A 15,148-nucleotide genomic window follows, 5' to 3' on the forward strand; every position below is an offset into this window, starting at 1 on the left:
TGTGACGGTGAGAGTTCGCCTGGAGTTTCCATGGAGGGTTTGGTGGAAGAAAAGGATTTCTAATTCAAATAATCTTAAAGCTAAAATCTTTCCTGAACTGGTGCTGGATCATTACATTACATTACATTACAGTCATTTAGCAGACGCTTTTATCCAAAGCGTATCAAATATCCATCATGTGTTTAAGTTCTAAAGGATGTGACGGTGGTATTTCCAGTCGTGTATGTAACTAAATACATTTACTTAAATATCAAAAATACTTATCATGCATAATAGCTCCCTTTAGAGTGTTATATTATTATGTATTATATTATTTTATTATTATTGATTGCATTAACTCGTCAGCAGCATGTTGATGATGTATCAGGTTGAATGGAGCAATTCTTTATAACGTTACTGTCCTTAATCTATCATAACGAATCATATATTATAAACTGATCATACTGTTTGTTTTATATGTAAAGTTTTAATTTGCAAAGCCATGTTACTTTGCAAAGGGTACTCTTATTATTATAATTTTTCTCACATCTAAGGCGTCAGTGATGTTCCATCTCCTCCATTAAGTTTCCTTATTAGGTCACAAATGTCTAACCGAACATGACACAAGTAGATAAGAAGATGAGGCACTTCTACTGATGTCACAACACACAAATTGGATGCAAATCCATGTGCAGATCTTATTCAAATAGCGCCATCAAAGAGGCCATGCTAAGCATCTAAAGTCGTCTAAAAGTATGTATCTCATCGCTTCAGCGGCTCTGAACAGGCGTGTCCCGCTGCACAAAGGCCCGTCTGTAGAGAGCCCTGTTCTCTGTTCTGTAAGAGTCCACAGCTAAGGTTTATGGTACTTAACGAACATGGAGGACTCTGTGCACAGAGATACATACAGCTGCAGAGCAAACATTGTATAAACCTAAAGTTCTACTTAAAAATTATCAGCCCAATGTGGATTGTTGTCTGCAAATATTCACATTTTGAATACTTAAAGTAGGTTCTAAAGAAAGCATGTCGATTAGAAAGTTGTTTATTGGATGTCATGAGCTAAACTCTAAAAGTATCACTAAATTTCAACAGAACTTTATTTAAAAATGGACACATGGATTTGCACAAAACAGAAAAGGGATTTCTTTTTTCGCTCAACTGGAATAAAGCTGCTTCACGGCGACTCAGCACAACCGTAACTCCCGACTCATGCTCTCTGACAACAGTCAGATGCCAATCTAAGCAGTGTGATGGGAAGTACAGCGGCCTATTCACCCCAAGTCATAACACAGTAGTCATGAGTCAGCTCCAGCCCGGTATTGGCCGCGGTGGTTGTGTGATGGGGAGGCGTGCGTCCCGGTCGAGGTGCCGCTTTGTGCCAGAGCAGCGTTTTTTCACTGCTGACCGTCAGCTGACTCAGAGAAATGCTGAGCTGGGAGGAGGAGCTACGCTGCCCTCGAACAAAGGGGCGCTTTCAACACATCTACACATCTACTGTACTGTATACATAACTGTTAACGCCATTATGCCTATGTGCAATAATTCTATCCATCCAGAAATATATTATCAGGAGCAGAGAAGCAATATTATATCTGTTAAAAACAAATACACATCCTGTATCATGGAAAAAGAAAATTATTTTTGATGGTGTCCATAAAAAGTACTCAGATCTTTTACCCAAGTTAAAGTGTAAAAATAAAATACTTATATGTCATGCATTCAAATTGATATGTCATGCATTCAAATTACTAAGTACTCAGATCTTTTACCGAAGTTAAAGTGTAAAAATAAAATACTTATATGTCATGCATTCAAATTGATATGTCATGCATTCAAATTACTAAGTACTCAGATCTTTTACCCAAGTTAAAGTGTAAAAATAAAATACTTATATGTCATGCATTCAAATTTTCCTTTAGTAAAAGTACAAAAGTATTGGCGTCAAAATATCCTTACAGTATCAAAAGTAAGAGTGCTCCTTACGTGGAATGGCCCGTTTCAGAATAATGTATATTTATTATTGGATTATAATAACTGATGAATTTATGTGTTCATTTCTTTAATGTTGCAGCTGGTAAAAGTGGATTTTATATTCATTTAATTTCAAAATGACCAGATCACAGAGGTCTGTTTTTGTGGTATCTTGTCCCTGGCGGTAAAAAATGGACTCTTCCAATATAAGGTGTCAACCGTTTGAGATGAGAGTTGGTGAAAATGAAATGCACTTTTTTTTCTATTGTGTATTCTATCACAATCTGAGATACAGACTTTTCCTTAGAATGTCTGCAGAGTGTCCTGATTTGTTTTCTGTGTCTGATGAAGGTAGACTTCCTGTTTACAGACACTGTTTCACATCAGTTTGTGCTAAATGGTTCCTAACAGCGTAGGAGGGCTTTTTATGTTTCATGCATTAAAACACGCAGACTGTTCCTCAGATGTGCATAAGCTATGTTTCATAGCTGGAATGTGGAAAATGTATTGTGTTTCATATTTGCTGTGACATTGTTGGACTGTGTTTGAGGAGGTGTATTGTATTCGCTCTGTCTCTCTCACTGTGTTATTGCTCCAGCTTGTTATGTCTGCAGTGTGTTGTAAGCCCATGTGAGCTGGGCACCTTTTGGGAATTGTTGCTTTGGCTTCGGAGTTGTTTATACGTGGGATCCAAACACAAAAAAAAAAAAAAATGAAGCTTCCTGATCATCAGTTCCACATGTGAGTCAAAGAGAGAAGCGGGAACATTTTCAGTTCAGCAAATAAACGTCACATGAAAACCGGTTTGAAGACAGAGAAGTGCATCCAGGTGACATGGCAACTGAAATCTTCATCACAAGCTACTGTGGCCACTTGACTTCCTCTGACCTCAACGTGAAATAGTCATTCAGGGTTGTTTATTCATGTCACAAAAATAAATCATCAATAACACTCAGTCTGCTGACTTGCTGGGTGGAGGAGCTTAAAAGCTGGATTGCAATCTTTTATACTGTTTTACAGAAATCTCATGGAGCTGCTACTTTCTGCTAGGATCTGCAAGGGAACTGAAAATACACCGACTTAGTCACTACATATGCTCATTGCCCATATTGTTATGAGATGCTGGAGGATCTGTCTGATTCAGCTCTGTGGATGAATAATCGAAGGATCACATCTAATGTTTGTGTTGCAGTAATTAGTCAGAGCAGACCATTACTTCTTTTTCTTCTGAAAGAAAAAAACACCTGAGCTGGACCGTTTCCTTGGGGAAACCAAGTGCAGCTCTGACTATTTCAGGAAAGTGGAATATTCCGTTTTTTATTCATGCCAACCAATAATAATAATAATAAAAAAACTATCTTGCAGGGTGTTTAAGGTGCGCAGTAACAGCTTCAGCCAAATACGACCTGAGAATATGTGGTAAAGCAGTTAGAATAACATGAGGTTTTGAAAGAGGAACTGTATTTTGTGTCTTGTGGGCAGCTGTGTTTCTTCTCTGGCTTCTCTGGTCTAGATCAGTGAGAGGTCAAAGAGGTTGTAATTAAGACGGGCGAGAGAAGGAAGCTCATGGCAAAATCATGAAGAAGAGGACCATGACAATAGTTCAGGAGGACATCTGTTCTCTGGAGAGCTCATCACAACCTTGAAACCACGGCTACAAATGAGCGTCTAAATCAGCTATTTTGGCTGCCGTTTTACCCGTCTGTGTCCGTCCACCAGCTGCAGCACCTGCCAGCTCTCCACACAGCTCAAACCACTCCACTGCCCCCGCCGCTCTGCCAAGGGCTCTCCACTACAACAAGCAGCAGGCCGGTTCTGTCCTTGTGCCGGTTTACCAGAGTCTGGGGCGGTCCGAGGGGGAGGTGGCTGTTACAACTTGTAATGAGATCTGCCTGTGAGCACTTCACGCTGTTGTTTACCGTCGCAAATCAAGTGACGTTGGGAGCGTGCAGACTAATCCCTGCTGCTATGAAACAGAGTAGAGCAGAGGAGAAGAGCTGTCGGTCAGCTCTTGTTTGCCTTCCGCGGAGTTTAATTGTGCAGACTGTCTCACAAACAGCACAGAGTCGTCAGCGCGTAGTGCGACTTGCCCGCGGGACTCGAACTCTAACTGATCATGAGCACAAAACGGATCGGGGCGATCGATAGCGGCCACTGATTGAAAGTCAGACGTTCAATACTTGTCCCACTTTAGAAAAGTGGAAGAGCGCAGCAGGGCAAATAGCCACTGGCCTCGGATTCCATCAGAACACAAGGACTCACGAACACAGATTGATAGATTGATCTATTTACATCATTATCATCATTCCAGGTCCACAACATTGGCTGCGTCTCCTTTCTGTGCACTGTGGCTTTAATTGTTCTTCTACTCGCTCCTTGCGGTTAACATTGGCCACCTAGGAGGCCTGATTCACCACATTGAATTTAACTGCCTCTGAATTAGACTTAATTGCCTGCAGTGTAAATGAAAACCCAAACAAACATCCTGTTTTCATTGTTCAAATGCTACAATTGCCTATTTATTACACACTGAGCAAATAATAGTGACGCACCACACTGTGCCCAGTGACGACAGGCTTCATGATAAGGCTGGAGGGAGATTTCAACGCTGAAGCAAGGAAAACATTTTTTACTATTTACTTACATCCATCGCCGCCCACTCAGTCACATTATGCAGACAAGGGGGTAGAGAGATGGAGAGAAAGAGCAAAAAGAGGCATAGGAAACATTTGGAGTACTTTTGTTTTTACAGATCTCCATTTTCCCCCAAATTTACATAATATAACAGCGTTTAAACCTCCACTTTTTCTGGGATCTTAAAGCTCCCACAGTTTCACTCTCCAAGAGTCGACTATACTCGTCCTGGGGAACAAACTGTTGCGCCCGCATGGAGAAGTGATGCGCTGATAAGTTTCCGGCAGAAGCAGCAGCGGCTGATTTTGGATAAACAGGTGATTAGTGTGAGCGGAGAGGGCCACCACGGCAAAGAGAAGTCAAACTTCATCAAGAGAAAAAAACAAGAAACACTTCTGATTTTGGTCTCACATGTTTCCATTTAAAAAAAAGTCCTCTCTCGCTGACGGGCAGAAAATAAATACCTCCAAACGTTCAAGCATAATGTCTGGTTTTCCATTTCCTCTGATGTTTGGGAAAGGGGCTAATCTGCATTCTTGAGGAGATTTAGATAATAAAAACAACATCACTCTCATATCTGTCTGTTGAATATGACACCAGAGCAAGCAGCTAGTTAGCTTAGCTTAGCTTAGCGTAAAGCCTGGAAACAAATAGAAGCCACTAGCCGGGCTTTGTCCAAACGTAACTAAAACAGAAAAAAGCCTACTAGCATCTCTTAAAGTTCACCAAATAATCCATTATATATATATATATATATATATATATATATATATATATATATATATATTTATTGTGTGTAAAAATAACAATCTGATGTTTAACAGGGGTTATGTGTCTGACTATTTCTTAGCTAGGACCAGCAATGGCCTGGAGGCTCCATTGGTTGCTTGGCAGCGGCTAGGCTAGCTGTTTTCCTTTGTTTCCATTAAGCTAAACTAAGCTAAGCTAAGCATGGCTTAACATCGGATAAACATGAATAACAGATATGACAGATATGAGAGTGGTATCAATCTTCTAGTTTAACTCTCAAAATGCTCAACTTTCACTTCAACACAGTAGTTGTGACGTGTGGTGGATGTGTCGCCTTACTTTTCTGTTGACTAGGCTATTAGTAAAGTGATGTAGTTACTTTTAATATGCGAGAGTACTTGATTACATTGTTAACAGAGCAGGTATGTTGCAGGAGGGAAACACCCTGAAGCAGCTTTAGAGTAAAGAGTCATTTGATATCTCGGTGATGATAAATTATTGACTCCCGGTCGACAATGTGACAAAGGATGGCCTCCCGAACACGCTCTCTTTGTGCAGAGACCTCAAAGCTCCTCTGTCTGAACCTCTTCTTCCACTCACTGCCTCCCTCCCTCCCTCTCCTGCCTCCCCCACCCCCCGCCCTGGAGCTCCACCCACACAGCTCCTGAATTGAAAGGTGTGCCTGCTTTTTTTTTTTTTTTCTTTTGCCACAGTATCTGTTTACTCAAAGCTGCTTTCGGGTACATGAGACGCACCGCAGCTGCTCCTGTGAGGAGGCTTAGAGCTAATACACTCACATGTTCATAGACCCCTCAGAGTACAGAGCCAGCCCCCCCCTCAGGGCTTCAAAGCGAGGCTCTGCAGCGAGGCACATGCACTTGAGAATGCATGTGGCTTGATTAATAGCATTAGCGGAGGAAAGACCCGGCTACATCCTTCCCATGTGGTGCAGGAAAAATTCCTTGGGAACATGCAGACAGAATCCGTCTATAAAGCCCCTCTGGGTCGTATGCGATTGAAGACATGTGACCGTATGTGTGTAGCGGTTCCAGACGTGTTCGAGCATTGAGCAGGTTTTTGTTAGCGCTGCACTTTTTGCTCCACAGGAAATGCACCTTGACCCCAAAATCCCATGTTGGATGTGGAATCCGAAAAAAAAAGAAAAAAAAGTCCCCGTCTGGAGTCTCAAATCTGCCACCGAGCTGCATATATAAAAGTCCAGTGTGTGCAGGATAAATTGTTTATTATGAGACTATGATGCAAAGCAGTCAAACGTATCCAAAGGTTGTTAGAATTCATCGCTATTGGATTGTGTTAATGACCTACAACTGAGAGCTTGGAGCTGAATTCTCTATACGTTTCTAAATTTGGAGCTGGAGCCTGAGAAAATAAGCTAAGCAAGAATTTGCATTGGGGCCCTGGCATTTGGGAGCTGTTCCGATAAGAGCCTGGTAATTGCTTACATTTGACTTTTCAAACAGTGAATTCTTTCTTTTTTTTTTTTTTTTTTTTTTTTTTTTTAAACATTCTTTGTGCAGCTTGATGAGGAGGAATTAGCTTTCACCTTCTCCCAAACAAATAAAAAGGGGAAAACTATTCAGAAAATGTCTTCCAGAGCGAGAATGGATGAGGAGTTCAACCTTCTTTCTCTCTTCGGACATAAAGGTTAGAGCTGGGTCCTGCTTTCTTAATCGTTGGCACCGAAACAAGTATTCAAACCCAAAAAGAGTTGTGATGCAAAACTCTGAGGAGATGCAGTTCACCAATACACAAAGAGAACAAGAATGAACAGTTGTGTCATGTATCTCAAACGTGTTGCAACCGGCTATTGAATTGCTAAAGATGAAAAACAACTTGTAAGCTTGTCGTATTAGGAAATAGGTAATTCTCCTGAAGGAATATAACAACCAATCTCATAAATGGTTGTAAGTCTTGGATGTAAGTTGTTAGTTTAGGCTTTTTGATCATAACATCATCATGATTCTTTAAAGGTTATCTAGATAACATATCTTCAGTAATAGTCGTGGCTCTGTGGCTGTACTTTGGCCCAGTGGTGGTTTAAGCTAACATGCTAACATGCTCTTAACGACAATAAAGTGCTGATGTTTAGCAGATGTATTGTTTAACGTGTTTGCCATCTTGGTTTGATATGTTAGCATGGTAGCATTTGCTAATTAGCAATAATAAAAACTACAGATGAGGATGTTATAATTTATCTTGAGGGGGACATGAACGGCTCAAGCAAGTCAATGGCAATCCAACCAATCGCTGTTTAAACATATCAATCAAAAGCAAAAAAGTGAACCTGATTGTAAGCGTTAAAGGAGAAGTCAAGGGATCACCAAAGTCATAAGGATTCATCATCTGAGGACCATGAATGTGTGTACAAAATCTCATGACAATCCATGGACTGACGGACCATCATTGCCATGGATAGAGCCAAACCACTAGCCTGGCTAAAAATCTAATTAGCTTGTAAACACAGTGGAAAAAGCTGGTTTCACCCACATGTGTAGTAAAACAACTCTCTAAAAAGGATCACACTGTGTGAGCTGTCCCATTGACTGTTCTTGAGTAAACATTCCTACCTGCTTTTTTACTAGAACACCTCAGTACACCTCAGTGGAGAACAATATCCCTCTCTGAGACGTGGAGTCTGGTTATGTATGAGTCATCAGACGCAGGTCAGTGTCTTCTGACACTCCATACATCAAGACAGGAGCTTCAGGCTGTAAAGAGTAAGATGGTTTCCTCCCGACTGAGAGATTCTCATTAGCTGTGCATAACAAGATGTTTCGGTTAGTAATAAAAAATGTGCTCAATCAAACCCAAAAAGGAAGAAGGGATAGGATGAGGGGTGAAGCAGATAGAAAAGTGAGCTTGATTCAGGTTTGAATCCCAACTGGGACAAATGCTGCAAGGAAAACGTGTTCAAAAGTTATGAGAAACCAAGAAAATGTCCATATTTGTGATAGAAATCAATTCATATTTTACATCAAGGTGGAATAACATTGATTCCAGCACTGTAAATTCCACCTTTAATATAAAAAAAATGGCTATTACTGCTAGGAATGACTGACATATAATTATTTATTTTTTTTTTAACTGCAAAGCCCCATTTTTAGCAGCCATTACATTCAAGTCTTGACGATGGGCTTATCCTTAATTGATCATGTTAAAATGCTCAGATCTAATTTAGTTTTACAGTTCACTTGAATCCATGGTTATTAAAAGCATCATTTCCATCCAAATCATGACCATTTCTGGGTGATTACAAACTTTTAGAAGCTAGTGTAAGTCCTTAACAGTGTCAACTAAATGCTGATTCATGAGAAGACAATCTGCATCTCCAGTGGACGATTCCTGAATTTGAAAAAGTTGGACTCTAACCGTGTCATCCCATTGGCTGATCTGTGAGCACACGCATAAAGCGTCCTCGGATGGTACGAGTGGACGGCTGGATGCTCCTGGGTCCTCTCAGCTGTGGTGTCAGCCCTTGACCCCATCAATCAGGACAAACGAGACAGGGCCCCGACAGCGTGACCGGGGCGAGATGATCGGGAGCTCCTCTTGGGATTTATAGCCCGACTGTGTTAACAACGACAGCGAGCAGACGCCGGATTATCAGCATTCGAGATTACTCTAGGCCTTTGTTAAGATATCTGTCAATTTACGTACTTCTTACTATTTCACAGACAACATCAGCCGCCATGACAGATGACTAAGTGAGAAATGAACACTGAGACGCCTCCGGACCGAGAAAGAGACAGAAATGAGCTCATTTCCCTGAAGCGTCTTTTCATCAGACAGGAGTCATCTGAGACACAAGGCTGATTCAGGTTCTCACCTTCCCTCAAAGGAATACTTTGACATTTTTTTGAAATACACTTTAATTAAAATGTGTACGTTAAATGTAAGATCACAGCCAGCAATGTATCTTCATACAAAAAAAAAAGAAAAATATATATTTATATGCGTTTTCCTACAAAAAAAGCAAAACGGGAGATCAGTAGTCAACAAAACTACTTGAGTAGGTTTAGGAAAAGTTTGTGGAAGTTATTTGATAAATTAGTCAACATTTACTTTTGGGTTTCACATGGGACACGTACAGTTGTCTCCTGAGTGAAAGTCTTGTTGTGTTTTTAGACCCACACATCCCCCAAGTCTTCCTCCATATGCAGACTATGTCAGTGTTCTGGCTCAAAAGAAGCCAGGTTATTTTCCGGTGTCCCCAATTGAGCCTTATTTTGGAAATGAATATGTACGGTAGTCATCGGCAAGAGACAATTCTTTTTTTTCAGCCCATTTGGGTTGAATTACACATATGATGTTTGTGAATTTAAAAGACAATTTTGGAAGTCAAGAAAGTCTTGGTTTGTCGATTTTGTCGTATTACGTTTTTTGAGTCATATCCGTCAAACAACAAAAGGCAACTTTGACAAAGTTCAGAATTGCCTTTTAAATCGTCTGCCTAACTTATAAACAGTTTAGTTTATGTTACATGAGAAGTTTTCTGTATTTTCTGTTTTGCTCAGGATGCCAGGCTGCCGATGAGGCAGAGTAGGAACGTTTTTCACTGTTCAAACAACAACTGAGGATGTCTTTCCAAACTTTAACTCTAATACGTTATGTTAAATAGAAACCTCTCTGAATATTTTCAGGGGTTTTCAGCAAATTAGGGAAGAGGAAGTGTTACTGCTGCATTAAACCTTTTCTCAACTTTCCCAGGAGAACTGAACTGATGACCTGCAGATCACTAAACTGCCTCTATCCTAATTACATGTCCAAAATGTTATATTGGTGTCTGAAAATGAATAATGTGAGTTTAATCAGGGGCTCACTGCAGGATGGAAAACATCACATGACACCCACAAGACAGTTTATTGAATATGGGGGGGGGGAATCACACACTCTTCAGCGCGCTCATGTTTAATGTGGTGAAAAGAAGCAACATTTCAGCACATTACGCCTTTATCAGGGTAGAGAACAGAGCCACCTGCCGCAAAGAGAGAGAGAGAGAGAGAGAGAGAGAGAAAGATATTCACTCTTCCCACATTCCCTGCTTTGTCAACACCGCTCTGTGACGCTCTTTTCTTTTGTTAAAAGAGGGCTGCACAAGGTGCATCATGGGAACAGAGGAATCTGATGACAGGAAGCATTTTGTGAGGTGGACGGAGCTGACATTACACATCCTATTATGCAATTTAGCAAACAGCTGCTGCCTTCTCACTAAAGGACCCAAACGTCACACACTCATTCATGCGTAGAGTCAGTTTCCTGAATTTTCGACGCTGTAAGTTAAAGATTCTGAAGAAAGCAGAAGCAGGTTCTTCTTCTTTACTGCAATATTAACATGTATGCAGATACAGTGAATGGTACTTTTGCCAGGAGTGTTATAATGTCAGTCACTTTAGATGGCGGTAGGGATGCTGAGCGAGAGCCCCGCCCAACGCTGATTAGTCAAAGTGGGGAGTGTTATGTGTCGACAAGTCTGATGACTGAGTCGCTGAGTGGAGGCTTCCTGCTTATCTGTCACACAAAAAAGACAAGTTCCTGCACAGCGTTCTCTAGTCTTGCTTCATAATTCCTTGAAATGTATTGACCAACACGCTTCTGCTAAAAAAACCGCAAGACCTTGATTGGTTTCCAAAAAAGTAAAAGTGAATCAGTTATTTCATAATAGTGTTGTTTTTCCTCTCAATGTAGCACTCAGAAAAGAGCCACAGTCCACGTCTGTCACAACTAATTCACTAGAGACTCAAAGCCACAAAAGTCCCCCCCCCACACACACACACACAAATTATCTGACTGATCAGGAGTGAGTGGATTTTATCTGTGACCTGGCTCTCACAGTCTGAGCGGGGGGAATGTGGGTGTGGGTTGGGAGTGTTTGGGAACACAGGGGTTGGGGTGTGGGAGATGGGAAGTGGGAGGTACTGCAGCTTATTTCCTTATAAGGACAAACCTGCACAAATTAGCCACAGCGGCTAACACCTGAACTCCACCTTCCAGCTATGAAGACAGGAATGCTATAGACCGTGTGTGTGTGTGTGTGTGTGTGTGTGTGTGTGTGTGTGTGTGTGTGTGTGTGTGTGTGTGTGTGTGTGTGTGATGTGACTTATACATGAACAGAATCCCACCTTGTTTTAGTGGAACTATATGTGAGCTGCGGCTTTAAGTAACATCTGGCTGGGTGTACCTGAGACACCTGGATCAGCAAAGACATGAAGATCCCGAGATAAGAGGATGCCAGCGCCTTTACGCCCGGGGGTCAGGTTAAGACTTGCATCAGGCTCCAACTATGTCGAACACTCTCTGACATGCCGGGTTTCGCGTGCGTCAAAGTGGATTGCGAAACGGAGCCAAAGAAAAAGTTCTCACCTGTGCAATCTGTACTTTCTTGGTTATTTGTTTAAAAAAAAAAAAAAACAGGTTTACCTTGGTGGGCAAATATTTGCGGTCACTTCTTGACAAACAAATAAATAGTCTACAAAGTAAAGCAACGCACAGAGATGACACTAACTGAACCAACAAACGTCTAAGGAAGCTCCTCCAAGAAGCTGGTTGCTTCATTTAAACGCTAAACATGTCAGAATATATAATATCTCCATAATAATAATAATAATAATAATACTTTTCTTGATGGGGAACAATCAGCAAACATGGAAGGGCCTCTGGGTTATCTGCTCATCAACAGGAACGCTGATTGCTAAAGCTTGGAGTTTGGAGTTTGGGTGTGTGTGTGTGTGTGTGTGTGTGTGTGTGTGTGTGTGTGTGTGTGTGTGTGTGTGTGTGTGTCTGGAGATACTCTGTGTCTGAGGACAGAGGTGCTGCCGTCTTCCCTCTCAGACTCTTGATTGTGCTTTCGTCTCGTCAGATCTCAACGTAAACACTTCCCTCTGCTCTCCGAGGAGAGGAGCAGATGAATAAAACATCCTCGCTCTCTGCAGGATGATTAGATCGACGGGGGTCATCAGAGGAAGAACTACTTCACTCCAGACCGGAGTGGATGTGTGAGCAAAACTATCAGGTGTCATGTGCAAAACCTTTCCTCCATAGCATGGGGGGAGGTTAAGGCCCTAAAGAAGTAGCAGCAGGAGACACTGTGTGCTGCCCACACCTGACATCAGCGCTGCATACCTTTCTCCCTTTTATTCCCCTTTAATTCTGCTGTGGACCGGTAGCAGCCCGCCGGATGACATAATCCAGGAAACTAGAAGCTGAGAGCACGCAGAGCAAGGAAGAAATTTAGAGGGTGGTGGTGGTGGTGGTGGGGGGGTGGGGGGAGAAAAGTTTTCCAACGGCAGCGAGAGGGGCCGATTATTACCATTTTTGGGCACGCTTGCTCCCATGCAAGCCCAGCCCAAACCGCAGCGCTTACTCAGATTCCACTGCGCTTTTCTTCTTTTTTTTTTTTTTTCCAAAGCAGAGGAAAAGTATGAGGGAGCAGGGAGAGAAGAAGAAGAAGAGAAAAAAAAGAAAAAAAGAAAAAAGTAACACCCCCTTTTTTCTCGAAACAGACCATTCATACTCTACAGTCTGGGGGGGAAAAAAAGAAAAAGGAAAGAGAAGCAGCTGTTGGACGCGTGTAGGTGATCTGGGCTTGTTAAAAGATCATATATGGATGTCTTATAGACCTTTATTATAAAAGATGAGCCGCTTGCACGCTGGGTTATGGAGTTTATATTCCTCCCAAGGGGGGGAAAAGTAGGCGTTAAAGATGAGCAAACTAACTTCCAAGACTGTGGCCATGACACAACCAAACCACTTCCAAATTTACCCAGAATCCGTGCGTAAAAATCCCCAAAACAGCCAAATAAAGGAAGACGCATAATGAGTTATTGTTGGTTTATCATCTCCCACCCCTCCTCCTCCCTTCACCCACTCCATCCCCTAATCCACGTCGCATCATGAGCCAGATGACAGGAGGGGCCAGTCACACACCATATGCAGTCAAGCGCATGGCTGACATCTGTTGCTGGAAAGGTGGGCGTCCTGTCCTGTCCAGTTTTTAATCATTTTTCTGCCCCCCCCTCTTTTCTTTTTCTTCTTCCCCCTCCTTTTTTCTATTCTATCCCTCTTGAGTCTCCATGATATTTCATAAACACTACACAGGATCATCTTGGGGCAAAAAAATAAAATAATAATAATAAAGTTTTGGAGCTCAGAGAAAAAAAACCCCAACAGGTGATCACCAACAGGATAATGAGCTTAACCATTACAGTGAAGGAGTCTGTGTGTGGTGCTGCTGGCTGCCTCTGAACTCACCCATCCATGTGTAATAATAATAATAATAATAATAATAATAATAATAAAGCAGATTATCATCATCACCATCATCACTTCCGCACCTTTACACCAGAGGTAGGAGGAAGTCGTTCTCACCTTTCTCTGCTGCTTCTCCCATGCAGGATCCAGGAGGAGATCCCGGTCCCAGTCATCTTCCTGGTTCATATAAACAATCTCTTCATCATACTGTTCCATATTATACATGTACATATAAAGCTTTATATTAATATAGAGACGCTTCTTCTTCTATATCTTCTTCTTTATCTTCTTCCTGGCAGGCTGTATGTCCCCCGGTCCTCTGCAGCTCTTGTCTACTCTCCGCCACGCATTCAAGACGGTGTGTGGATGAAATGATCGGTCCACCCCCGGCTCTTCCTCTCTCTCTCTTTTTCTCTCTCTGTTTCTCTCTGTCTCTCTCTCTATCTGCTGTGCTGTGCTGTGCTGTGGTGTTCGCCCGGCAGCAGTGCTCCGCGGTGGGCAGGTCTACAGCGGACACGGAGCGACACACGCGTAAAAACTTTGCTTCAGACAAATTGAATCGATAGCCGACCGAGCGTTCTGATTGGACGCCGCGGGGAGCGTAGGACCCGCCCCCTAGCTCGACGCGGATTGGCCGGCTCGGCTGTCAGTTTCGTGGGCTTTATAGCCAAGGTTGACTGCATGGGGTTGAGCTTGACTGTTGGAGGATAATTAAATATTTAAAACAGGAAAGTTTTTAAGAAAAAAATATATAATAAATATAAAATAAAAAAATATATATATACATTTTTATATTTGGTGTTTTTTTAAAGCAGTTAGGACTAGTTAAATAAAAATAACAATCCATTGTTCCCAACTATATGCAGTACAAACAACAAAAGTACATATGTACCAAATTCCACAGCGATACATACAACAGTTAAGACATTTCACTGAAAACCACAAATGTCAACTTGCTGTTTGTGGCACCAGATGTAGAAAAAAATATATATACATTTTTATATTTGGTGTTTTTTAAAGCAGTTAGGACTAGTTAAATAAAAATAACAATCCATTGGTGTCCATTACATTTACTGTAGGCTTCTGTACAGAGTATTATATATTAGGCTATATTGAGATACTTATTTCAATGTCATGCTACAAGGAAATATTGAATATACTTTTTACTCCATATAATTAGATTGTTAACTGTACTTATGAGTTAGTTAGCATATTTTAATTTGACATAAAAAGCAATATGATTTCATTTTGTAATCTGAATCTGCAAATTAGCTATCAAAAAGGGGCATAAAAGTCCAATATTATAAGTAGCAGAAATTTGAAATATTAAACTAAAGTACAAGTACCTTAAAATTGTACTTGTGTTACTCTCCACCAATGAATGTTAGATAAATGTCTATCAGTGGTGGAAAGTGACGAAGTACATTTACTCAAGTTTTGAGTTCTTGTACAATACTTGAGTATTTTAATTGTATCCTACTTAAACCACACTAAATGTCAAAAGCAAATATTGTACTTATTACTCAACTACATTTATCTTACA

The 15,148-nt window shown here is 41.3% G+C and overlaps 1 protein-coding gene across 3 annotated transcripts in view; it reads right to left on the reverse strand.

Moving 5' to 3' along the window:
* The window catches only part of actn1 (actinin, alpha 1), a 58,216-nt gene extending 44,083 nt beyond the window's left edge, over positions 1 to 14,133 (reverse strand). For 2 of the 3 annotated variants that reach the window (XM_054613475.1, XM_054613478.1), the window contains exon 1: positions 13,723 to 14,133. In XM_054613475.1, coding sequence (XP_054469450.1) covers positions 13,723 to 13,836 — 114 coding nt within the window. In that variant the 5' untranslated portion in view covers positions 13,837 to 14,133. The remainder of the gene's footprint in view (positions 1 to 13,722) is intronic. The other variant, XM_054613477.1, reaches the window with a different exon arrangement.
* Between the last annotated feature and the right edge of the window lie 1,015 nt (positions 14,134 to 15,148).

Source organism: Anoplopoma fimbria, chromosome 15, assembly GCF_027596085.1.
Source record: "Anoplopoma fimbria isolate UVic2021 breed Golden Eagle Sablefish chromosome 15, Afim_UVic_2022, whole genome shotgun sequence".
In the NCBI taxonomy this organism is placed as follows: Eukaryota; Metazoa; Chordata; class Actinopteri; order Perciformes; family Anoplopomatidae; genus Anoplopoma; species Anoplopoma fimbria.